The 27,900-nt window shown below is 38.9% G+C and overlaps 1 protein-coding gene across 5 annotated transcripts; it reads right to left on the bottom strand.

Moving 5' to 3' along the window:
- Positions 1 to 1,708: 1,708 nt before the first annotated feature.
- Positions 1,709 to 27,609, bottom strand: hook3 (hook microtubule-tethering protein 3). Of its 5 annotated transcripts, none has more exons than XM_034123059.1 (25): positions 27,450 to 27,609; positions 20,162 to 20,247; positions 19,777 to 19,849; positions 19,567 to 19,617; positions 19,260 to 19,392; positions 18,377 to 18,444; positions 17,924 to 17,986; positions 17,430 to 17,513; positions 16,663 to 16,725; positions 15,043 to 15,206; positions 14,819 to 14,959; positions 14,470 to 14,557; positions 13,945 to 14,058; positions 13,694 to 13,804; positions 13,401 to 13,485; positions 13,214 to 13,280; positions 10,956 to 11,096; positions 10,526 to 10,613; positions 7,798 to 7,832; positions 7,628 to 7,710; positions 7,361 to 7,461; positions 7,135 to 7,239; positions 6,916 to 6,987; positions 6,071 to 6,207; positions 1,709 to 4,652 (listed from the first exon to the last, which is right to left on the bottom strand). In XM_034123059.1, the coding sequence occupies exons 1-25, from the start codon at positions 27,504 to 27,506 to the stop codon at positions 4,637 to 4,639; spliced, it is 2,226 nt and encodes a 741-aa protein (XP_033978950.1). In that variant the 5' UTR covers positions 27,507 to 27,609; the 3' UTR covers positions 1,709 to 4,636. The 5 variants fall into 5 exon arrangements, 4 of the variants coding, with proteins under 4 accessions (XP_033978950.1, XP_033978951.1, XP_033978952.1 ...); XM_034123060.1 differs by having other exon boundaries at positions 1,709 to 5,896; XM_034123061.1 differs by lacking the exon at positions 16,663 to 16,725.
- Between the last annotated feature and the right edge of the window lie 291 nt (positions 27,610 to 27,900).

Consider the following 27,900-nt stretch of genomic DNA (forward strand, 5'->3'; position numbering starts at 1 on the left):
GTAGCATCTTTTTTCACCCTTTGTCTGAAACCAGAACCCAGTCTATAGTGATTGGTTAGCTGGCCGGCTCTGTTGTGATTGGTCAACTGCTTAGAGATGTTTTGACCCTTGGCCGATCACGAACGATGTGTTGGAGCGCTAGCCAAGTAATGTCACTATGTTACGGAAGTAAACAAAGGAGTCCAATCGAGGCGTTTGAGGTAGGGAGGGAGTGTGTGAGAGAAAGTTTATGTCATTTAAAACGTAGATACAAACTACTTGCAAATAATGTTGGCAATAGGAGAAGTATAGGAGGGCAGCAACTAACAATTATATTCCATAAACCAAGTATCTGTCAAAGCCCTGTGCCAGGAAAAACAGATTTCCAATAAATAATGGTCATTCAGGGAATGGTCCTGTTTGAAATATTCCACTGATGTGGAAACATTACAAACAGCCAAAGTAAACAGTGGATAACATGATCATTTACCGTTACCATTGAATCCCTCTGTCATCTGTTTTTAAAGACCTAACTACAATAAAATTAACCATCAGCACAATCGACTTGACCCTGGAATTAAAAATGATATTAAACGACTTGTCTATACCGGCCCCCTCCTTTGAGCCAAACCCCTCGAGATGGAAGTGAGTGAAAAACTGGAGAAGTGTATTTTTATTGACTCTGGACCTCTGCCTGTGACATGTCAGGAGGAAGCTCCCAGGGCTGAGGTGAGAGAGGGAAAAAGAAGCTCTCAGGAATGAAGAATGGGACACTGATACAGGGAAGTTCCTGTGCCCAAGCCTCGAGGGGCTTCAGGCTTCATTTCCCAGGCAGGGGACGTGCTTGTGTGCAGATAAAATTCTTAAGAGAAGCAGATACTGCAAATCAGAATTCACCAAACATAGCTGAAACAGAAATATGAAACAATCGTAGCGCTTTGACAACAGTGGTAGTTATGATAGGATTTTGAGTAAGGCAAGCCTATAGGGAAAACTGTAGGCTAACTTAAAGAATAAGCATATCACATTAAGAAGCTGATTAAATGTTCACTATGTTATTCAACTTCATTTAAGGCCTTGATTTGCATTTTAACAGTAGCCTACACTTTGTTTTAGATCTAGGTAGCAGGTGGGCGGCCATCTTTGTTTGCAAACATATCTGCTGCCAATGCTACTGCACACGATACGGGAAAATGAAGGCTTGGTTTCGATACAAAGGAAGTCCATCAACCATTGTGAACCATTGTGTGCGCTTTTGTTTCCCCTGGAAGATATCCCAAGTTACCAAAGGGTATCAATCTTTATATATACAGTCTATGGTATCAATGCAAGTTCTTTGCAGTTGGTAAAAGAGATGGCGGACAGTTGAACAACAGAAATAACTGTGGAACACAAAATGCAGTGTCCTGTTTTGTTTGTTGCTAGGCTCTGAGGAAAACAGAACAGCTGCACCCACAATAATACCACTTGGAAATACTACAGAAAGAAAAGGTTGTTAGTTTCCGATGTCACAATGTCATTTTGATATACGTAAAAATATCAATTTTGCGCAAACAATGGAATTTGATGCCATGGATTAATGTACGCCCACAGTCTGATAAGTGTCCACGCATGTCATAAATTACAAAGTAAACCTGTGAAGAAAACAAAAAACTATTCAGAATGCTTGTGTTATTCGATAACAAGAATCTGGTCATTATGATTTGGAAAATAAAAACAGACAAGCGGCCTGTTTTATACGAGCTTTATTTACAATGACATTTCCAAGTTTTGCAGTGTAGGAAGCACATTATCATCCATAGGCCCTCATCAGACAGATGCTTTATGAAATCCATCTTACGTAACTTAAATTTCATTTTCTCAATCACATCAAGACACCTCCTCTACTATCGCCACATTTAGTATGTACATAGTGTAGTTTGTATACAAGCAATATAAAACTTGGCAAATGGAAGGTTATTTGCTACTTCAATATGTAAAGAAAAGATTTCCAATGAGTAAAAAAATACAGCAAACACTGCACGCGTGGTGATACAATTCTGACCTCATGTTTGTTCCATCTCTAATACAAGTCAAGTAACACTAGGGAACACCGGGTACTCATTTTAGCTTGGGCATGTAAGTAATACTCCACGATATGACCAGGTTTTTGTAAGGAATACTGCAATCTCCGCTCAGTATTTTGTTCTGAAAAATGAATATCAAGGAAAGATTTGGAGTTATAGCTAAAACAGTACATAACCTTTCATTCCTTATTGAGAATAAATCTGAGTTAAAATGTCTGAAAGTGGTGCTAACTGGCTGTCTTCTGAAGCTAGTTCCTCCAGTTTGTGATAATCTGTCACCCAGTATCTAAATATTTGCAAGAAATATTAGGTATATACACCGACACACGTAAGCAACAACATACATTGGTTGGCTCGATGAGGGATTAAAAAGGACAACATTAAATGCATTCTCTTAGGGGGATATTAAATAACAAAAATGCTCCCAAAATCCCTGATATAACTTTAAACAGTTCAACCACAATGTGGATGTGTTCCATTATATACAGATTTCTTACCAAACCAATGACTCATGGGGATGGACGGTTAAAAGAGTTGTGTGTAATATAACTTACAACTGGATTTTAATAGCAAATGGTTTACAAAACACAGATTTGGACAGAAAAAAGTAGAGAACTGGACAAATAAAAACATCACATCTTTACCTGGATTCACACTGCAAATGTTTTTCCACTCTACTTCGTAAACTAATTTAAGGGATGCCCAAATGTAGAAGCTAAATTGTTGTTGTAAGGTTAGTTAACCGAACAGCTAAGCTAGCTTCATTTGAATGCATTCCCAACAGCTAATCTGTCTTTTTTCTCAAACATCAACCCCATCGTTGTTGCTGTGGCTCAAACACTGGAAAATTAAATAATTTGTAGGGTCGTATGTGAATTAAAAGTGTAAAAATGTGCTTTTTTGTTAACAAGAAAACATGTTTCAAACATGACGAGACTTCCTGAAAAGACTAGAGGTGAATGGAACTTTGCACCATGTTCTCATTTTACACTGATCGCAGATAATGTAACAACCTTTATGTCATTTGCTGGAGAAAAATACTTTTTCAAACCACATCCTCCTTTCGTTGCATAAGACAAGTATTTAACAGTATCTCGAAGTTGTATGGTAACTTCACATCCATTGTAACAGTTTAAGTGATGATAAAATACTATTGCTGATATAAACAAATGTAACAACACTGCTGTACAAGCAGCAAAATAATAAATAAGCCATTAAGATAAAAATGCACGGCATGAATTAAATCAAGGTTACACAATATAACATGTATGAGTAAAATGGGTTAAAATACAGAGAAGAAAAGCCCCAATCAGCCTGGTTAGTTTGAGTGTTTGTCAAGAAATATATCAAGTAGACGAGAATTGATTTCTTCCCTCTTTTCAACAATAAAATAGCCTTAACGCTTTTAGTCCTAAAACGACCAGCCAGTCTAATTTATTTGTTCAATACGTCACATTTTAAACAAAGGCACTAAAATATGAGGGTCCAACCATCTCTCTCATTTGAAAAATGCACTTATGCCTGTAATATGCATATTTCCTCATGTCCAATCTCTCGCCATATTTGTCAACATACTTTTATACAATGTGAAATACTGATACGTTAATTTGATGCCAATTTTCATTAAGTTGCAATAGTAACACACTGTTAAATGATTGTAGGTAATGTATTAAAAGTGGGACAAAATGCACCGCCAGCAGAGCCTCTTAATTTGGCTCCATTAGAGTGCAGGTTACTTGCTACTTGGTCAAATAACATAGACAACATACAGCCACTATCGAGAGATGTTGAATGCAATCTAAAATAAATTATAAGTAGGCTTAACGGGGGCTTTTATCTTGTGTAAACGCATATCTGTAACAATGTTATTCATCTTGATAAATATACTTATTTTGCCATCCTATGTTCCTACTGCAGAGTCCAACAGCTTACAGGGCAGCACAGTAATGCCCTATACGCTACTCCTAATACTTGAGGTAAAACCACTCTAAAGATGCCATCCAGCAACGAGAGGCTGGGCATTGCAGGAGATACACACTTAGAAGTTTAAAGGGGAGCTTTGTTTGTGATACATTTGCAGGCTACACCTCTCAGATATCTCTCACATGCAGATGTAGACTCTTCTTCAACCATGAAAAACAGATCTGTGAAAGTATGTCATTGAGGTATCCTGAAGCAGTCAGCAAACCTAACCAACTGCCTGGTAAACGGACTATACTGCGATATTCTGCCCCTGTTGTTGGCATTTGTAACAGAAATAGAATTGTAACAAGGCAGCAGTTAGGAGGAGAGTAAAGAGCATGAGGAGAAGGAGCGGGAAATGATGAAAGGAGTTGGATTTCTTGCCTCCTCCGGGCTTGTGTGGAGGTTGCAACGCATGACACAGCAGAGTGTTGTTAGTGCTCATGCTCTGCTGCGGGTGTGCTGGTAATTCGCAGGCATGAGTCTATGCAAAAGTCATGCAAGGCGAGGATTCATGCATCGTGTGCCTCTGACTAGCCCGGCCCGGGGCCAACGTAGGCCAGAGCCGGGCCGGGTCAGGACACACACACACACACACACAAGGCTGGGCCAGCTCATTGGTGTGGCAGTCATGCAGTGACATTGCTGTTGAGGGAGGAAAGAGAAAGAGAGATAACGGTCAGACGGCGGGGAGTGCTAGATTAGAATCTGGCCTTGATACAAAGACATACACAGCAAACAAAGAATCATGGAAATGTTAGAGCACACAAGGACAATGCAGGGGGGAAATAAATAAGTTCAAGAAAGGACAGTAACAGAAACAAGCATACCAATTCAAGATTCCTATTTAAATTGACATACTGAGCTTTTATAACACCTTTAACAGCCTTTTTACTATGAGAGCAAATAATTGATCTTTAATGACGGGGAAAGTCAGTCTGCTTCAATGAGCTACACTGAATCAGCATCCTCTCTTTGTTATATTATCGGCATACAGGACCATCTCCAGACTAAATCGCTTTTCAACAAAGCAGTGCAAGCATCCAGAAGTCAAGACTAGATGTTCCTTCATCTCATTTCTCTCTGTGTGTAGTGTGAGGAGGCGCGCCTGCAGTGTTCCAAAGATAACATGAACCAAATACTGCGATATATATTTCAATTTAACACTATGGCACATCAGGTAAATGCTGGTATGTGTGCCTTTCCTAGAACAATGGTGGCTCCTTAATAGAAGATAATGAAAACACAGTTAGCATGTACTTTGCCAAAATCTATCTAGCTGTGGATTGCGACTCCTGGAAGAACTTCACCAACTGAAGGAGTAACTTTCAAATCCCATTAGAGATCATTTAGACAATTCTTCTAGCAAATGAAACATTTTCTGTGATGACAATTCATCTTCCTATTCCTTAATGTATTTGTTGCGAAACAATATAGACATAATGACTCCGCAGAAGAGCAACTTGTCTCCATTTGAAAAACACAGTTTAAACAATGACATATGAGAAATGAGAATAGCTGTCGCCTGATTGAAAGCTACATCAGAAACAGAAAATCTGTCAACTCCAGGCTAAGAAACACGATGAACCTTAAGTGATATGACAGGTAGAGATGTGCATAAATACTGCATGAACAGGCAGAGCGCTTCCGTCAAAAACAAAAAATGACAATAACTTCCAAAGGATGCGATAGCCAGGACAAAGGTTCGCCACAGAGCACAGGGAGAGGAAGGTCAGTGGTTAGTAACACCCTATCAAAATGCTGATTTGTTAAAAAGGGAAGGAGCGTGGCATCACAGGAGCCAGAATAAAAACTGTTAAGTCAGGGGGAAAAAAAGTGGTGGGAGATTTTTTTTGGGCAGCTTTGTCTGGCATCTCTACCTCATGGATCTGATCAAGAAGGAAAAGAAGAAAATCAATAGGGAGAATGCAGGAAAATAAGAACGTCCATTAGAAATGAATGGAAATAGTGTGCCTCAGAAAAGGCACATCTACTGTATGTGAGTTCGGGGGGTTTGTAAGGTAGTTTGTCTCAGTATCTGTCTGCCCCCTGCTGCCATCTACCTGGCGGTAGCGGGCTGGACGTGGCCGGGGTATGAGCGGCGAGTGCTGGTGGCCTGTCTCTGCCGGGCCAGGAAGGACTGACCCGAGCCCGTGTTGGCAAGTCTGTCTTCAGCCGCCTTCTTCTGCAGAGACATGCCCTGGGAGGAGGAACAGAGGAAGTCTTCTCATTATATATTTAATGGTCACCATCGGTAAAACAAGATGTCGTACGTGATGTCACAATTGGTGCAAGGAACTTGACGCACGAGAAACAATTTAGCTCGAACAAATATCAGTAACAATTCAACATCATATGCACAATAGCTATTGATCAAAAGTGTAACAGACAACACATTGTTTGTGAGGCTTGTAAAAAAGCATATGCTGCCCTCTGGTGGTTGAAATGCCTTCCTGCATGAGTTGTGATGTTTTGTTTCATCGATTTGGGCCTACACATCAAAGGGTATTGCAAAAATAACAGTACATTTACAAAGAAAAAAAAAATGTGGCATGCCATATGTAGTTTTCTTTTTTTATAATAATCATTAGGTAATTAAATTAAGCATTAGATAACTGTGAAAAATGCTCACAAAATCACAGTATCATAGGGCACAATGTGACATCATTAAATGTACCCAAAGATACTACATTTTCCGTTTTTAGAAACTGGAACCATCAAATGTGTGGCAATTACATTAATCAAATAATTAACTTATGGCTTAATGTACTAATCATTGTGGTACTATAAAACTTTAATGTTATGGATTTCGGTGAATTATTACACTTCTTTCTAAGTCATTAATGTGAGCCACAATTTAAAAAGGACAGTAGTTCTAAGACTTCAGGCAGTAAGAGGTTTTTCTTACCATATTGTACCAGGCTGACACAATCAGTTTCTCCTCGTAATCTCTCTGGCTTTTTGTCTTGTCCATCTCTTTCTGTTTGGAGGAAATGCCAAGACACAACATTAAGAAATGCAAGGGCTTTTGAAGCTACAAAACACTGGTTATCTATGTTGTTAACCCCACAAGCTGCGCGTCTGTTTTCTTGTCAGACTATTCAACTTTTCTAACAACTTGGATTACCTCCAAAGAGTGCAACATCCTGTCCTTCTCCTGCAGCTGGTTCTTCAGGGCCTGCACCTCTGGACCTGATCCCTGGTTCTGCTTGGGGTCCAGGGTCCGGATCACCTGGAGAGGACACATTCAATCAAACTCACATAAATGCTCCTGTTGAACAACACCTACAGCAAGCAACACAAGTAACAATACTCTGTGCAAAACAAAGTTCACATTCACAAAGTAAACTCACACTCTTGGCCTTTTCCAGGTATTTCTTATATCTCTCCTCCATCTGTTTCATGTCATCATCTTTCTTCTTCAGGTCCTCCTCCAGCTCCTCCACTCGTTGGGCTGAGGCAACAACACAGACATTTACATTTTTTTGGCTGAGTGTATACCTGCTTTTCTTTTGATAAATGTTTGATCTGTACCACACATTAAATCAATTTCAAACATTCAAAATAAGAGATCTGATGGTAAGAGAGGAAAGAGGTGAAAAATAAGAATATAAACTCACAGCTGCTATTGTATTTAGGCTCCATTTCGTCGATGAATGTATTCTTCTTCAGTAACTCGTTGTTCAACTCCCGTAGTTTCTCCCTGATGAAGAGTAGAAAGAAACAATGTCAAGCCTCGTTTTGTCTCATAATAAATATGAACTTTTTAATTAAATGTATGTTATCTTACATGTGCTCCTCATATTTCTTCTTCAGGATAGAAGACTGGGGGAAAAAAGGATATGTTTTATAACATAATATTCCATCCTATACAACCCACAGATACAATCAAAGAGACACTGCTGGATAAATGCAGGAGTTGCAGCAAATGTCAGTCTTCTTCATTTTTTGAAGACTGACCCCGTAAACGTTGTAATCAAAAGCACCACAATATAACAAGAACCTGCACATGTCCCCTCTCATCCAACAGAGGGAAGGTTACAACCGATTATGCTTGGAAAATGTGGCATTATGAAACATTCGTGACCTTGAATTACTCAAAAGAATCAGTGAAGACTTCAAACCAAACATTAATTCACAGATTGATAATCACAGTGAGTATTTACAATAAGCGGAGAGTTCTGGTTCATTTAAAAAAAAAATCTATAATCAGTTGTGTGCAGACAAATCACTAAACAAGAAATCAGAAGGCATCAAGGAAAGAGGAAAGGTATGTCACTATAAAGAGGATAAACACGTAGAGGATACCAGAGGACTGATTCAAAAGGCAGATTCTTGACACCTAGCTAGGAAAGGAGTCACTATTACATGTGTGCAACTCAGTGTATCAAATGCATGCAGTCATGATTCTATGCAAGCTACAGTTTGCGTTGATGATATTTAGGAGTTCTTATTTCATTCTCTAAAAATGTGTACGTTAAGAAAACATACATTAGCATCACACTTTGTTCTGTTTTGTCACAGTGCACATTTATTACACTGAGCTGTTACACCCTAATATCTAAAAGAAGGAACTTGGCAGGAATCACAAAGTTATACTTACTATAGTCTGACAGGGGGAGCATTATTTGAAAAGAAACATTATTTTTACTGATTGGCAAAAATTACAGACCTGCCAAATGTGGATGTTGTTTTTTTTAAGAATTTGTTTATGTTACTCAGCCTGCGAGACCATCAATTCTTGAGGAAAAGTTACTATTTTTCAAACTAAATTCTTGATGAATTGAACAGCAAAATGATAAAAAAAACATCTGTTTACAAAAGTGTTCAGTATAATTTACATAAATTCTTCAAGAATATTAGAAATGTTATGATATTTGTTCACCTTTGATGTTTCCTTTACACATTTTGGTAGTTATATACACTGTTAAAGGTAGGGTAGGTAAGAATGGAGAAACCAGCTCGAGTGCGCTAGAATTTGAAAGTACACAACCGAAGAAAATCTGCCCCTTCCTTCAGACTTCCTTACAGAGCCCCTCCTCCAACACACACGAGATAAGTTTGTGCACGAGATGGAAGGCTGACAGGCAAGTATGCCCAAAGATATATATAAACACTAGATGGCTCAAGGGGGAGTCGCCAGCGTAGCTCACCGGTGGCCATCTTGCCACAGTCAACAACTACTGCTACAGCTGTTGTAAGGTGATCTGCACAAAAATACTCTTAACTCGCTGAAATCTTGACTGATTTACAAACGGTTTGGTTTATTATAAATGTTATGAGCATGGCTATGATATAGGAGACAAGACATGTTGAAAAAAAAAAGTTCATGATTATAATTATAAGTATGCAGTATCATAACTACATCTTTGATGTTTAAAATGGAGCAATCTACGATTATTTCCATAGTGCACCATAGACATAATGTTATGAATGAGCGAGCTGCCTGTGGCAAGATGGCCGCCATGTGGCACCGTCAGTCTCCATTGGCCAGCAGCGCGGGTGAGTCATCTAGTGTTTATATATATCTATGGGTAGGCCATCCAGTTATTTTAGCCGGGCCGGCTCAGATGATTGGTCGTGTTTTTTACAGCACCACGGCTTCCACAGATGAAATATTTGTATATATTTATTGTCAAAGCATTTAATATATTCATTGCTATTGGGATGTTAAGAGCATTCCATGGAATATAACAAAAAGTGTTTCTGAAGTGAATTACCTACCCTACCTTTAAGTAGTAATCCGTTTTGTGTATTTTAAAAATATACTGTGTGTATAAAACACTGGAAGTGGCTGAAAGTAACTTATTTACTACTGTATACAAGTGTTTTGTTGATATTGAGTGAATCAACTGATGGCAGGAAATGACCCCCAAAACCCAGGAAAGAAAAAGGGTTGGTAGCATTTTAAATCAGGGTTAATTCAAGAAAAAGAAAGATGGTGTTTGATGCATGCACGCTCTCTCTCACACATAAACCTTCTTGGGAGGTCCAATCCTAAATACCAGTCCCCTACTAGGAACTGGTTTCAAGGAGACAGAGGAGAAAGCAATACAAAAAAATCATGTTTTTGTTATGTTTCAAATATGAAACACAGGTAATGATGTTAATACAAACTAAAACAGAGTTGTATTAGTGATTTTAAGATAGTCTTATTTCTTATTTAATTAATATACTGATGCCATACAGACGAATCATGGCTATAATACAATATAAAAGAGCAGAAACAGAAAAACAAAGACCATGAATACAATCTGTTAGCAATGGTTAATATTATGTATGGTTATCTTGTGAAGAGTTAGATGCAAAGAAAAAGAAAATAATTGTTATGCAATGGGTTATTTTTTAAAAACAAAACATCAAAACCTTCAGCCTTCAGGAGGAGCTGTGTACTGCAGTATTGTGCGCCATCTTTGTTTCAGTGTGGTATGATGGGAATTTGACTCTTTGGCCGCCAACATCTATACTGATATGAGAGTTATGCACCCACAATGCAGAACAAACATTTCATTACTTACGTCGTCTGCTTTGGAGCCCTCTTCTTGAAGATTCTTCTGCAGCTCCTCCACCTGACTCTGCTCCTCCATCAGACGCTGATTGATTAACCTAGATAAAAAACACAAAAGACAAGATAGCTTTAACACAGCGATGAATACGGCCTGTTGCTGGCTCAAAGGTCATTGACTGAAATTCCAGTGAAGACAGAGAACATCTTTGTGTGAGATTGATCCCCGTTCCCACACAGGGAAACACAATCAGCCCAGTTGGAAAGTGTCTGTGGCACTGAAAACTACATGAACAGATCAAAAGACTTTATCTTTGCTCAATGTTTTACATTTTAAGAACATTTTAAGCACAAAAGAGAATAAAAAAATAAGAATTCAGCCTCAAGTTGTGTTTGCTTTTGCTGCTGATGCTAGGCTGCATGTATCTGGCTGTTCCTTTTACCTGTTTTCTGTCTCTAGTTCATTTTTCCTTCTGCTAGCATCCTCCAGCAGACTCTGCAGCAGCGCAATCTTCTCGTTGTCCGATCCCTCCTGAGCCAGCTTCAACATCTTGTTCTCATGCTGCAGACGAATCAGATGTTCTCTGGAAAAACACATTGGACAGTGTCAATTAAAAAAAATCATTTTGTTGAAGCAACCACAGTTTGGTTGTTATGGACACCAACCAATATAACCCTCATTATGTCATTGAGAATTCAATCTGTTATGGTGATATAGAGGTTAAAGACAACAGAAGCCACCTATGTTCTCCGTTTATTAATTATAACTGTTGTGGAATAATGTTTACGCACAAACTGTGTAGCATCAGTGCATATAACATAGGGCTGTGCGATTATGGCAAAAATCATAATCACGATTATTTGGGTCAATAATTGATATCACGATTATTAAATACGATTATTCATTGACTTTGAAAACATCTATTTATTGAACTTTAAAACAAATACAAATAATAATTTGAACAGTATCTTTTTAACTGTTGATTACCCTGAACGTATAATTCAACTGAAAAACCAATAAATAAAATAAATGATACATTTAAATAAATAATATCAAAATAATAAATACCAATAAACAAGATCAACAAATATTTTGGAGCGCACTTCAACAAGCTACTAAACATATATAAATATGATAAATACAAATAAATTAGACCAAAATTAATTAGATCAAATATGTTTCAGTGCACTGTCACAAAATAATTGTTTTTTCCGATTATGTTGTTTTCGTAATTGTGGCAGGCCAAAATCGTAATTGCGATTAAAATACGATTAATTGCACAGCCCTAATATAACATGACACATTGGGGACATTTGATACATTCTACTACAAAAAAAGCTGCTGTTGGCTCAGTCAAATAAAACTCAAAACATTTAAAGCAACACAACTTTTTTTATTGCTGTTGTAGTACTTCAAGGGTCTCTATCGGCATCTCTAGATCTTAGGAGATGCCCCCCTAAGAAGACACTTCCATTGCAAAGCTAAATATATGACTCTTCCCCCGAGTGATTGACTGTTTCCTGAAGACAAACTGTGTACTCAGGTCAGGGGAAGGCAGAAATATTTGAGATACTTTTTTCTTATAATCGATCTACCAAACAGATCAAATTGAATGTGTTTTGGACAGTGTTGAGCACAGTCTGTCTCTTGGGTCCTGAAATGTGTTTTTCAGGGGCGTGGCTGCCAACTCCTTTCCTTCTAGAGATCTGACTAAATGTTTCCAGATGAACTCACAGCTGCTAGCTAAGGTTAGCCCAGGTCTAATACTACTGATTAAAGCAACAGGACTGGGTTTATTCTAGCTGAGCTGTTATTCATACTCTGCAGTAGATTGAGGGAATGACTTTAACTCCAGCTGTTTTCCTGGCTGTTTCATGGTTTACAGTAAAACGACGGGCAGAGATCAATCCCAGATGCTACTTATGAAAGCGACGAGTTTAATCTGTCAAAAAGGCCCAGCCTACGCCAGATTTTCATTCTCACTGTTGGATGATTAACTGACAAGTAACAGACATACATAAGAATGAATCACCATCAATGTTCCCACTTAAACCTTCGAAAGCCTGCGGGATATGTCATCACCCTGAGGCACAACAGCTTTTCATTACTCTACCTCTAGAGGGTAATGATTAGTCTAGATTTGGATAGTTTAAATGATGTTTTAGTAGCTTTTAAAGGATTTAAATGTAAATCCATATTTGTCTTCATTTCATGAGTGTTGGAAAAACAATCCAGGCATAGTATACTGCCAGCTGAAAACCCAGCCCTCTTGAAAAGCAGCAGTGAGGCTGATGTAACTCGCACAACTATTACATGACTCACTAGAGGGACTCCACCTTTAAGGCCAATCCTTAAAGCGCCAGGGGAGCAGGCACGCAAGATCAGCAACATATCTCTCTTAAATCTCCTATCTCTTCTATCTTAACTGCTTTCTGTTTAGCATGCACATAGCAACATGAAGCGAAATAGAAATGCGTCCTAAAAACCTAAAGCCTACAGTACTTCTTAACACAGAAATTCAGATGCGATACTTTGATGTGGTATTTCTTCCTCTGTAGAGCACGATATTTATAATAATTTACATGCATTCCTGCAGAATATAAACACATGAGATGATCTGATATGTGTAGTCAATCAACAACTCTTTATGATTACCTTCTCTTTTTAAATAACCAAAGTGAAACCAAACAAAATTCATACCGAATCTCTGGGGTAGTGATCTCCGCCGCCAGTGAATCACCGTCGTTGCTGGCCAATGGGAACAAGCCTAAAACAAAACATTATGAAAGGTTAAACCCAACTATTAAGGCTAGTATATTATACTTTGCTTAAACAGAACAAGCTCAGCTACTCTTATTTAGCGACTCTTGATAGCTTTTCATTTTACCTGATGTAAGCTGTCCCTCTTGGGCTTGAACACAGTGTAGCTCTTCAATGGTTTCCTTGAGAGAGTCTCTTTCCGTACGCATTCGCTACAGGAGAGAGGAACAATGTGTGATAACTTATACAGAAACAGTGTGAGGGAGGAAAGAAGTACAGGGTCTGCCATAAAAATCCCTATTGTCCAACATAAACATCTGTCAATCAAGTCCTTTAACAACTTTTTGAAAGGGCAGCATTTCAAAGTGTTTACAGCATTTGGGTCATTCTTTTATAGTGTATAGTGTGAGTGGTACATACATCTTTTTCTTTTTGGAGAGAGTCCGTCTTCTCTTTGACGCGTTTGTACTCAAACTCCATCTTGTCGGCCTTTTTAGACTCTTCTGACAGTCTGTTCTGAAGTTCAACCACCTGTGCAGAGAAAGAGCATTCAATCAAAAATGGACAAGTTTGTGTGTGTGTGTAGTTATTATTAATCGGGGTATATCGCCCAGCCTGGGGCCATATAAATAATGATAACTGCACGTGTAGTTCAGCTCTCGGTTTGATACCTGTCTCTTGTACGTCTCCAGCTGGCCCTTGGTAGCATTGGCTTTCCGTAGCTCCTCTTCCAAACCCACGTTGCTCTGCATTAACACCGTGTTCTTCTCCTCTATAAGCTTAATCTGGAAAAGAAGAAATATCATTTTTTTTTAGAACAGATAACTCGGACAGATACATATTTCTGTTAGCCTAACTATGTCTCTGACTAACCAATGGACATACTGCAAAGCATTGTAGGGAACATTGAATAGCTCCAACACAATAAATGTATCAATCCAATTGTATTTATATAGCCCAATATCACAAATTAAACATTTTTCTTAGGGGGCTTTACATAACACTTTTTTAAATAATAATAATAATAAATTAACAACATAGAAATAAACAATCCAAATGATAAAAAAGTGCATATTTAAAAAAAAAAGCATGTAGGTGGATTTCAACGAGCTTCCTGGTACCACCAAAGCATCATTAAGTGGGCATCAGACAGGACCATGCCAACATGTGTTTTGTTGCTACTACTGCCTTTGTACCTGTCTCCTGAGCAGTCCCATGTCCTCTAGTTTCTTCTTGTAGTGTTCCACTGTGCCCTCCAGCTTTGACACTTTGTCTGATGAATGCCTGGGGAGGGAATCAACATACACTGGTTTTACATTTAGAAAAAAAAGGAGAGGTGGCAGCTTTGCTAACGCTCTGTTTGTGTAGCAACACACCTGTAACAACAGCAGTCTGAAATAACAGGATAAGAAAACATTCATTATCTTGCGTCATCCCCTGTTGTTCTACCTATCCATCCCCAACAGGCTTTTGGAATCCCTTCTCTTGTTCAGTGTACTCTCCTTAGGTAATTTAAACGGACAACATTTTGCATCCGTGTCTTACCTGAGGACATCCATCTCGTCCTTGAGCGACTGGGCTTCATCAGCCAGTGACGAAAGCTCTTCATTCTGCGACTTCACATCCAGGAGTTCTTTTTCAAGCTCCTCACAGCGGATCCGGTAGTCATCTTTTGATGCCTCCAACCTAGTTTTTGACGTCAGCATGAGTCAATTTGACTTTCACTGTTTATATAGCAAGAAACTCACTCTATTTTCAGCAAGTTGTACCTGAAAGTCTCCTCCTGAAGCTGCTCCAGTTGTGTCTGCAGCTGGAGGTGTCTGCGTCCTGCAGGGCTGTTTATATCCTCGATGGAGTCAGACTGGTTGTGTCGCTCCATCAGGACCTGGTTCTCCGCTAGCAAACTGCTCTTCTCCTCTTGCAGCGCTGCCACCTGTGGGAGGGGAGAGGGCGAAGGAAGCGCACAGAATGGAAGTGCAATAAGAAGAAAAGACAGAGAGGATAGTTCAGGAGTGAGATGCACAGATTGGATGGAGAGGGAGAAGAAAGATATTTGGAAACAGGAAAGGTGAAGGTCAAAATCGAAAGAAGGACGGTGCATTTGAGGTGTAGAGAAGGATGGAAAGAAAGAATGTTCAAGATAGAGAGAAGAGAGGCAGAAAATGGGAAATAAGTTACTTTTCAAACAATATATGTCAAGGTACTTAAATGTATAATTTCTGTACAAGAATTCCAAAGGTTATTAAATCACTGCAGCATGAACTCTGGTAATAAAGCAAGCATACATCAAACGCACTTCAACAGGGCAGACCAACAAACTCCAGCATAGCAGAGAGGGCTACATGTCGTTTGATGTTGCCTTCTCAATGTGACAGACAGGGCATCAAGCTCCACACAAAACAACGCAGAGGCAGTTCTTTAATTGTTTCTTTTAAATGTGGCGCTAATTAATTACTAACACTGCTACTGCACTCAAAATATGAACTGATCTTAATATATGTTATAAGGAAATAGAACTGTAACATGATTAGGCAAGGTTATTTAAAAATAAATACATCTATTTACCTGGCATGTAAAGCTAGGACATACCATTATTTCTCAACCCTTTAAGAATTTGCCAGGATCAATTGGATAAAATCTAAATAATGTGAATACAAATAAATGTCATTAGCCTTTTCTTATGTCTTTTTTAAATGTTGTTGAATAGTTCTATGTGAAAGATGGATTCCATTGAAATGTTTGTTACATTATTATGTGAAAGCGTTTTCGATGATCTAGCACCCCTTTGAAAATGCTCTCACGGCAACAAGCCTGTATACCATTAGCGTTGTGATCTTAAAAGTTCAAAAACATGGGGTGGGAGTTAACCTAATAGAAAAATAAAATACATACTTAATATTGAGTTACACTACAAGCAATTGTGCTGCTCGATGATTGCTAACCAAAGAACCAGAGATCTTTTTCCTTTCACATCTGAGTAAAACACAGTATGTGTAAAAAATGTGACATATCTTCAACAGTTTAGCCAAGAAATGACCCTCCTGTGTTCCCCCTTAGTTTCTACAGTTGCTGTGGGAAAGCAATGAAACACACCAAGGTAAAAAGGCAGAGGATAATTAGTAAAGGGGTGACAACTGACACACCCACACAAGTTTTCCTGAGAGGACCACGTGTGTAGACGTGTGCACAAACACTTGTGCACATACGTGTACACAAACACTTGTGCACATACGTGTACACACAAACATGCACACATAGTTAGGAGAGCCAGGATTCCTAAAAGGGGGATGCCGGTGCAAGCAGACTGAAAAGAAATCCAGGACTATTAGACACACCACACACCATGGATGGAAAAAAGAGACAGAAAGAAAAAGAAAGTTTAGATTTACCCTCTCTTCTAGCTCATTATAGTCTAACCTCAGTCTATCACGCTCCTCTTGGACATGGAGGGCCTTTAAAGCAAGGCACAGTGTTGGAAAAAGTCAGGAAACAAAACAACAGGAGAGCAGGCGACTCTTTAAATTGCAGCTCCATTTTTTTTTATTATCGTGTCATTAGCAGAAAATAAAGAGAAGTTAATATGGTCACTATGATCTGCTTTCAATATAGATATAGGGTGTTTCTCTCTTTCTGCAGCAGATGATCACAATTCAATTTAAAAATAAATGATCTGACAAGGACATATTTAGGAGGGTACAAGAAAGGTTAATCAGTAGAAACCAAATCATGCAAAGAAGGGAGCTGCTTTTAAAGCGTAACCAAAACTAGATATAAGAAGTACATGACAAAACCAGTTAGATAGTGAAAAGGTTACCAAATATAGAGGAAAAGTCAAAAGAAAACTTGGGTAAAGGTGTTATGCAATGTTATTTTCTGGACACACTGAATGCATTGAGCCCCATTAACTACTTTCCTGACTATACATAAGGCTCATTCATCTTTTCAGTTTCAAATGGCATTGTCCTGACAACTATTTTAGATCAAGGCTATTTATACATTTGACCAGGAGTCCTAACAATAGCAAACAAAGACAAAATAGTTCCTATCTGGCGGTGTGTTGTCTTTCTGGTTAGGTCAGAAACGTGACGCGAGTACCTGCAAACTGTGCTAGGATGTACAAGAACAGAGGTCAAACCGCGTTAAAAATAACACCAACCTGCATGTCCAGCTCACGACACCTCTGGGAGATCTCCTCCTTGGTAGACAAAGCATCATTCAGATCCTCTGCTGTCTTCTTCAGCTGAGAACAGAAAGACACAACAAATAAAGACACTGAAGAAAAGATGGATCACCCTGAGATGTTTTTGAGGCAGTTTATACACAGAAATGAAACCAAAAAGCACAGTGCTCCTGCTAAGGCTATTTGTTCCCTGTACTCCCAGCTCTTTTACAGGTATGTGTCCAAAAAGCAGAACATTAGTTGTGGAGGATACCTGGGTCAATGTATTATGTCACAAGTTATAGTGAATACTGTGTGTAAGATCACAAAAGGTGTCTGTGCAATTTCAAAGTTTGGCTTGTGACTTTAATCTAAAAGTGAAGTCCATAACAGGGAATTTATATTTGAACTTTAAATATTTTTCGTGAATCTGTCTAAAAACAGACATGCATTAAAAGGCATCACAGTGAGGTTATACAAAGTGTCCATACCTGTCTGTCTAGATCCACATACGAGTCACTGCCCCCCAACACCGGAGTTTCTTTACTCATCAGCTGCAGGAACACACAACAACAGGTTCATATTTAGAAGAAGCATACATTAAAATAAAGACAAAAATAAATATGCTGCCTGAAACAAGAATAGAAGTGGTAGGTTTAAGCTAGCTGCAAGTTTATTGCTCAGAAACTTGCCAATTTCAAAAATAAAAATTGTACACAAAATATATGTAAAGCTGTTATTTTGTGTGATGTTACAACAACAAAAAACACAATAAATCTTGACAAAACTTCAGTACTCAGAGTTGTAGGACTATTTTCCATCAGTAGACATATCTAAGTTGATTTGTAGTTGATTTTTGGTAGTTTGAATTGGAAAAATATACATGACCAATCTTGCCTTATTCTCATCATTAATCTATCATTATAATAAACAGGAAAGTTCACCTCTTGGATGGCTGTCATGACAACATGCTGCACCGACTCCTCCATCATCATTATGGTCTGGATGTATTCTAGAGAACAGAGAGAAAGGGACAGAATGAAGGGGGGCATTTGAGGTCAGCGTTAAAGGTCACCTATCATGCTATTTTTAGGCAATAGCATAGGTCTCGGATATATAGAAATATATGAAAAACATGTCTATGAAGGGTTTTGCTCAAAATACCAAACAGATCACCCATTCTAGCCATGCCTCATATCCCTCTATTTCACTTCCTGTTTTAAAAAGTGCTGATTTTGGGTATAAAGCTAAAAAAAATGATACAAAAGAGGGGCGGAGCTTATGCCTGCTCATGCGGGAGATTCTACCGGCAGATACTGCCGTGATGAAACGCCATATCATGGATTATCAAGGATTATTTCTGAAACAGTATGGAGCTCAAAGGCTTTCTCTCTTGCCGGTTATACCACAAGGTGAGTTCCTTTTTATTTTCCTGCTTCTTCACACACATGCTCTCTCCAGTACAGGTTAGCTCTGAGTGTTAGCGATGCTAATGTAAACACCGACCATATTACGTCCAGAACAGCCGGGCATTGTTTCTGATAGCAACATTTCTGATAGTGCTGTGGGTCCGCATTGCCGATATGACGTCATATCGGACGCAAATCTGGATCAGCTCCGTTGTACCCCCGTTTTTAGAGATTTGGGTACGGAGGAAAAGAGAGAGGGTTTTATTTTCTGACGCTGCGTGAGTTCCCTGACACACCGGGGACACATATTTATGTATAAAAGACATCAAAAAGTGCATTTTGCATGATTGGTCCCCTTTAATACAAAGGGACATTAGAGAACATTGTTTTCAGATACCACAGTATATATGATGTGCACCTTGTTTCTGTTCACAGTTGACAGCACAGCCCAGGATGAGCTGCAGCATCCTCCCAAGCTCTGCTGAGTCAGAGTGTTCTCCAATCAGGTTCACATCTGGGAGCGTGAAGTCGTTAATGTGCTGGCCAAGGATCTAGACGAACACAAAAGCTGTTTTAATAACCAAAATAAATCGTAATATGCATAACAGAGAAAATTATATAGTTTCGGCAGTTATAATATTTCGCTTCTAGCAACACATCTGCTAACATAATGGGGATGCTTGCCACTGATCAAATCAAAAATAAATACAACTGGCTCTGCTTACCTCCTGGTTAAATTCGAGGATTCCCTTCAGAACTTTCTTTAGATTACTTATCTGAAAAAAGAGATCATTTATATAGGATATTAGAAAGACAAATGCAACTTACACAAGCTTGATTGAAACACATACATTGCAAATTAGAACAAATATACAAAAAAGACGGTTCTCACCAAACCTTGCACAAATACCAATAAAACCAAGGCTTATGCTTACTTTTAACCTCCAGTTGTCCCCAACCTCTGGCTTGACTCTACTAAGCCAAGCGTCGTTGAAATATACTGCATCTCTGGAAATGAAGACAAACAATAGAATAGGAATTAGATGTGTAAAGTAGTTTTATCTTTAAGGAGACTTCAGAATCTGTAAGTTTAGGAAATGGAATGATAAAAAAGCTGACGGTGAAGGAGACCTACTGAATGTTTTTATATTTTTTTACATATTAGCGGATTAGGTTCACATTTAAATTTGGTGTATAATTGTGTCATATAATTGAATGAATGGGGAAAAATGAAAGAAACAATGTGAAATAAGATGAAAGAAAAGGAAGTTTCATAAACACGTATATACAACCGATAACATATTTACCCACAAAACTTACATTTTCTGTAGCACTTGGGCCATGACGACACCGCCCGTCAGTTCTTCTACTGTCTTGCATGAAGCCTCCACTCCAAATGTCTGGATCTACACAACAACCAGACAAACAAGTTGAGTGCTGGGTGCAGGAACAAATTATATATATATATGTAATATACAAAAACATTAAATTATTAATTTATCAAATGCAACATTTTGCCTGACAAGCTACATCAATTGGATTGTAATGGTATCCCTGAAGACATGAGTAAATACAGTCACAAGTAGGAAGCTCACACTTTCTGCTTTTATCATAAGTGCTTATCTTCATTGCTCAGTTTTGTCTTGCATCATTATTTCTTTGCGGTTTTCTTTCTGACTTGACGTGTCATTGTTCTCTTTTCATCCTCCATATTCTTCTCTACAGCGTTTCCTCTATGATGAAAGTCTGTTGCCCAGACATAAGAGAATGTTTTTCAGTCTACATGCCAAAAGTCCACATGACAAAGTTGGGGAAATTGAGACCAGGAATGTTGGAATTCCGGGAGGAGATATATGTAGAGATTGAAATTCACTTTGCTTTACGTTGCTTAAGGGGGAGCACTCAGCCAAATAGTATGAGAGAGAGTGGGGGACACAGGTACAATTATTTATGAAGCATTTATTCACTAACTGGGTTGAAATGAGTCAAGCTTAAGCTGGTATTTAGTATATTGACATATGTTCACCGCTTTTTAAATATTTCTAACATAACCCTAATTGAAAGTTGTTGTGACTAAGTGTTGGGTTGGCAATGATATTCGGATGTGCTCGGTGTTGTCTCCACTGCTATTCAATTACTGACTCTAGAACAAATCTTAAAATAACCATGACGCAAGTCATAACAACACCTTCTCCGACTACTGTGTCACCGTCATGTCAGTATCTCTTATAAACACATTGAAAAGGAGAGGTGACTTCACTGTGTTTGATCCAATGCTCTACATTAGCTTCCATAGGTCTGGGACATGGCGCAACACTTTGTTAGGCCACAGAAAACTAGCCAAGAGCCTAATTACCATTGTTGGCAGAGACAGAGGTCAGTAAACAGGAAGACACTTGACACTGTGTACACAGTTAAGGACACATCTCACATTACATGAAGGCATCATGAGCCTAACATCCACACTATCACTTGATAAATTCACATAACCAAAATGTTTGATATTGCTGTTGGACTACAAATCTAATACCATTTCTTAATTGTGGATCCCTGAATCTTGCATACCTTTATAAAACGTATTTCAATAGCAAAAATAGTCATTTTCAATCTAAGCTTCCTACATAGCTGCGGGGTGACTGTGTGTATGACAACATTCAGATGACTAAATTGTCAAGCAGATGACATCTGACTCAAAATATCTGCATTATTATTCATATTCCTACTAATCTTTTTTTTCTCCAGTTAGCTATGATTTTTCTTAGTCAATCTATAGGGAGCTAGTAGCTAAAGCCAAACACTGGCCAAGAGCCAACACATAACAGCACCCCTGATTACATAACACCGCTTACAAGTGAGAGACTGAGAAAACCTTAACCGCTCCAATAATCCTGCAAAATGTAAACTACCACATCAAATGTATGCAATATTCTACAATGAAGAAAACACCCTTTCCTGTGACGTTTCATTATTTTGAAGAGAGGGTTACATGCTGCCTTCCTGTGTTTATATCCAGTGTTTAATACATATTAGAATGGATCTAGCAGTGATGAAACTGTTCAAAATGTTGACTCAAATTGGCATTTCGGACTGGTCAGAAGCGCTATAATTAACATGTAAGCATAAGTCTGCAACACAGAATTACATATTACACAGGGTGGGCCACTGCAACTACACACAATATGTCTCTCCCAGAGTGGCATAGTACTTCAATTAGCTGAAACGAGACAAGCGTCATGGTAGAAATGGTGGTAGAAAACTTGTTAGTGGCTCCCAACCGCAGCAACATTTGGTCTGCCTCATTTCCCTTAGCAGGAAAGAGGTGGAAGGAAAGAAAATAAGAGCAATCAAAAACACACAGACAACCCACAGTCCCAACATGGCATCATGACAACAGCTCTCTAAAGGCTGTTATTAAGCCAAACTGAGGACAACATAAATCTATGGCCCTTGACATGTAACATGCCTGGTGTGTGATGTCATTTTGGACTACCAACAGCTATTTTTTGCTGGTGCCGAATAGTTAAGTCATCAGATCAGTCATCTTTAATCTAACAGCTACTTGAGGTCAACACATCCAAATCTGTGTGATATTGTACACTGGCTGAACAACGGTATTTTGTCCCCTTTTAGCAGGGCTCTGTTGCTTTTGTTCCCAAGCAGAAATAGGTTCTCATGGCATCATGAGCTCCACATGCTTGACTGCATGTTCGGTCAACAAACCTGTGGTATACATACCACTGGATTACAAAGCCTTTAAACAGAACGTATGCCCCTGTGATGTCTCTCGAAAAGCCACAGTGGAGCAGCGCTGATGAGTTGCTTTATGCTGTGTGGGACAATGTATGGCAATGGCTATGTGGAAGAAGCCCCTGTTTTCTAGCCCTGTTTCAATTATGGCACGTTTATGAATTGTGCTTTTGGAGGTTTGTTATTTGTGTCACTCTTGATGCCTTGAATGGTGATCAGGAATCAGATGTATGTAGACATGGTCATAACAGGTAACTGGCTAAAGAGTCAACCTAGCTGAAATTCCCACCGCTAAATTAGGGTTGGAAGATTTTGAAATGAACATGATTATGGAAGCAAGAATGTTTTTTAAAATGTCTATCTCAAGTGTAGATAAAAACAACACAATGTTAAACTTTTTAAATGACATGAGTTTTTTATATAACATTTGATGGCTAAATACGGCTACCCATTACAATGATTTGGTAAATACAGTGCCAAGACTCATGTCAAACTATATTCTTCTGTAAAAAGTTAAGTCCTTGTGCTAAACCTCCAGGCTAAAGGTCATTGTCCTGTGTCCCACAGTGTAATGTGATTCATAGCGGCTATCAACACTAATTTAATTTGAGAACACTTTACAGAAAGCTCTGGGCTAACTCATGTCCAGTATATCACCGTGATCACCTCTCAATCAGCTTATAATGATTATATTAATAGCTAAAGCACTTACTGCAAAGGGGAAGTAGGGCCAACCACCATTACTACATCGATTGGACTCATATTTTCTGTATTCTCTCTTATGGATGCTCAAAGCTCCAGGGCTTGAATATTTCTTAAAAGTTTTAATCTATCTGAACCAGTAGCTGTTAATGTTGGTCACTGAAACGGCATACCACTGGTTAAGCAGCACATGCATACTTGTTGTGTACTGGATGGTTATCACAGAACATCTTGGCATTTTATCTGCAAAGTATTGTTGGTCCTCAGACCTAAGACTATGTGTGGAGCTGCAATGTAATGATTGAAAACCAATGAATCTGGAAACAAAGCATCATGTGATCTGAGGGATTTTCAGGTTCTAGTTCAGCAAGATTTGCTCATTTTTCACGGTCATGCCAGATTACATTCAGTCTGCTTTGATCACATCATCCATAGCAATCTGCAAAGAGGGCAGATAAGAGAGCCCAATGGAGTTCAGCATAAATGAGCTCAAGGAGCCTCGTTCACAATGGGAATAGTGCACTATATCTCTATTGAAAAATGACAATTTGTAAAACCAACTGTCAGGAAATGCTTCATGTAAAATAAAAATGTACTTCCCATGATAACGTACACACAATAAGTAATGTAATATCAAGTATTTTGTGGCAGCTGATTACACAAAGAGCCACTGAATAGAAAATAAATACTGGTAACCCTGATTATTTTTCTTTTTGAAATTCGTAATGGTTACATTTTTATAAGCCACAGAACTCGAGCAATAAAAATAACAATCACATCCTTGAAGAATATTGGCTTAATTACACTACAGACATACAAAACTCAAAGAGGGAGCACAGAATTCCAAAAAGGAAACCCACACCTACCAGTTTGTGGAAACACTTACGAAAGGTGACAGTGTACTTTTACCATGTGTGTTTATAACTCAAATGACAAGATCATGCCGCTAGGGCCATGCTAAGAGCTATGCTAAGAGCTTTGCTCAATTGAAATTAATAAAATATGGAATAAAATGCTATTCAAGTGGAAGAAAAGGGAAACTTTTATAATGTTTGTCAAGTGACTGCAACGTCATGAGACATTATTTGATCACTTGCATTTCATTATCTTCTTAGACATATTATACAACATGCAAGACTGAGCAACCAGATGTAAATCACGACGCTGAAGTTGGCTTCCGATTCAGAGCTTCCGATTCGGCAGTTAAGGGGAAAGTTAAGGGAAATTTAATTTACAGCGCTGAGCGAACAATCCTCCATGTTTGAACCTCTTAAATCGCTGCATAGCCGATTTATTTAGACTGGATTATCCCAGAGAGTCTAAACATTCTTTATAACACAGTTTGAGATTTGTGAAACCTTAATTCTATTTGTGAAAATACAAAAAAGGGAGATTTCAGTGCTTTTTTCGCATTGTCTTGTCTTCCCCTGTGCTCCATGTCTGTTAGTCGTCGTTTCTCGTCTATGATACCAGTTAGTCTCTTTGCTCTTGTCCATGCTACCTGTCACGCTCCATGTTTGTTCCTGAGGTTTTTTGTCCTGATCCTTCCTCGTACTCCCCCGTTTTTTGGTATGTTAAGTTATTCCTTGTTTTCTTTTGTCATTCAGCTTTGGGAAATAAAGCTCGCTTTTTGTTACCTGACCTTTTAGTCCTTTTACTGCATTTGGGTCCTATTTTTCCCCAACCCTGACACTGAGTCTGCTTCAAATTAACTTATTATCCTCACAGGATCATTTTATTAAAGTTAAAGCAAAACTTCCTAAAGCATTCTAACTGTTTATGCTTTAACAGCAATTAATAAATGATCCAGCTTTGCTTTTGGCTAACTGTTTTTGTTGTTCTGCTTTATGATTGTAATGCATGACTGTGCCAACATGTGTCTCCTCCTCCCTGCTCTTGTTTGTAGGCTGCACCTGCTTTTCAGGAGACCAGGCCTTGCAATTATGTTCTTTCTGCCAGTGCATCAGCGGTAAGAGTCCATCACAAACTGCAGGTTCTGTCACCCAGCAGGAGCTAGGTTAACATCCTAACAGGCACAGAGCCTTAGAACACCACATACTCCAAAAGACCGATTATGTAGCTCACATCAGGGCACAGAGCTGCTGCAGCCTCACCTGACCCAGCAGCTCGTTGGCTAAAGCTATTGAATGTTGTGTCGGAAGCATCCTGAGGCCACTGTTTTAGATCAGGACCTGGTCTAATGTGGTCTAGATGTAGAAAAAGCACCAAAATCTTCCTTTTTTGTATTTTCACAAATAGAATTAAGGTTTCACAAATCTCAAACTGTGTTATAAAGAATGTTTAGACTCTCTGGGATAATCCAGTCCAGATTTGATGAGTCTAGGTCTAGTGGTTTTAGATCAGGACCTGGTCTAATGTGGTCTAGATGCGAAAAAAGCACTGAAATCTCCCTTTTTTTAAATTTTCACAAATAGAATAAAGGTTTCACAAATCTAAAACTGTGTTATAAAGAATGTTTAGCCTCTCTGGGATAATCCAGTCCAAATAAATTGGCTATGCAGCGATTTAAGAGGTTCAAACACGGAGGATTGTTCGCTCAGCTCTGTAAATTCAATTTCCCTTAACTTTCCCCTTAACTGCCGAATCGGAAGCTCTGAATCGGAATCCAACTTCAGCGTCGTATGAAAATCAACATTGGCTGACTGCAGACAAATTCAAAAGTCACATCAAAGGTTAATTGGCAGCCATTGGGATGACATATGGTTATATTTGTGGTTGTATAGTTGTGCCTAAATATATTACAATACATGGCTTTGCATTTGTCAGTATGACCCCCTTTTGCATTGACCTCAAGCAGTAACCTAGACATCACCAGGGCTATTTTGTAGGCGGTACTGTAGTCTCTCGCGTTTTAGTGACAATCCGTCACACGCAATGCTGTGACTTCACAATTAACAGGTATATGGGAAATGTTTGCCAGCCACACCATTACTAGGAACATGAAGAAAGAACAATTTGAGTTATTGAATACATAAGCCAAGCTATGACAACAAGAGCAGGATGCAACAATGAAGTACATCAATGTCACAATCAACACACAGGCTAAAAGGCTACCTCTCAGGGAATTAACAAATTGATTTAAAGTGTGATTACATGACACGTCAGGAAGCACATGACTATGCAGGAGGAGGGTAGCTTGCTTGTACTTGCTGCCCTACCAAAACCAGCACCACATAATGTTTTCAGCTAACACAACTGACATCTATGTAATGTGTAGAGCAAACATAAAGGAACCTATGCAGAGTTTGCATCACGTGTTATGTCTATCAATGCATTCACACTTCTGTTTACATATCCTAGTAACTCATGTCAGTTACCCTTATTGTTGCATATTCATTGAATATAAGTCTATATCACAGTTAGGACATTTCTGGGTTGATCTCACTCTTCTTCAGTAGTGATAACTACTGATAAGAACAGTGAATGTCTGTATCTGCTTGGATATCATTTTCACATCAGCATTTCATTGACCCTCTTTTTTTTTGTGGTGCTCAAAGCATACAACAATGTAAACATGCTAATATTTGTAGCATGTGACCACTCAATCAGATGTTATTTTCTCCAGTTGGTAGCTTCCATATCTGTTTTTAGTCATTGACGTTAGAAAGATATATGTTAACGCTGACGTTAGAAATCCATGTCTGGGAATCTAGTCTGTATTTGACATTTCTGATGGGTAACAATAGGGAAGAGTAAGCGCCCATAATGAAACATTGGTCAACAATGAAAGGAATTCAACCTCAAAGCAGACACCGAGCTAAAGCGTTTTATGCTCAATAATAAAGCTTTGAATCAAGGCCATCGTTTATAACGTCTGATCCGACCATTACAACATACGATGGGGCGTTAGTAAAGTTGAGCTAGCTAAATACCAAAGAGCTAGAACCAAAATTACAGTCTTGGTTAATGGTTTGCTGGCGGCTAGCAAATAACACATCAGCAGCTAAAGCAGCAAACAGCTGGCCTGCATACGTAACCAACGTGAGCCCGTGTCATTTTCCTCTAGCCTGCTAATGTTTCCCCCGCTAGCTTATCGAGCTAGCAGTAGCCTCGAATGCTACCTACTAGCATCACCGGGGAGCCGGAGAACTGACAGTCAGTGACATTAAACCCACAAACTTCATATTAGTCCACCTACCCATGTCAAGAGGCTTTCACAGAGCTCCATTCGATCCAAGGACCCCGATGTGGTCATGGTTACCTAACGTGAACCGACTTTGTGTGGTAAACAGAGCCTGAAGTTAAACAGTCGGCTTCATGTACTCCCGAGGTCTCTCTCGCATTCGGCTGTCTCTCAAACCGTCGGCCAATAGTCTGGTGCGCTGCTTCGCCTCTCCGGCGTCTGCCAGAGTAGGGCTGGGTGGGCGGAGTCTGGAATGCTAATAAAGGACAACTCAACAGAAAAACTCCATCATATGAACATTTACGCGAAAGACACATACAATGTGAAGTAGGTATACAAAAAAATATGATATGACATATACATCCACAGAGCAAAAAGAAGCCTTCATAATCTAAGTCTCAATTTTGGATACAAATGCCTTGGGCCCACTTCAGTAACGATTTCAGTTTATTGTGCTTCACTTTTG

The sequence above is a fragment of the Trematomus bernacchii genome, unplaced genomic scaffold (assembly GCF_902827165.1).
Source record: "Trematomus bernacchii unplaced genomic scaffold, fTreBer1.1, whole genome shotgun sequence".
NCBI classification, from domain to species: Eukaryota; Metazoa; Chordata; class Actinopteri; order Perciformes; family Nototheniidae; genus Trematomus; species Trematomus bernacchii.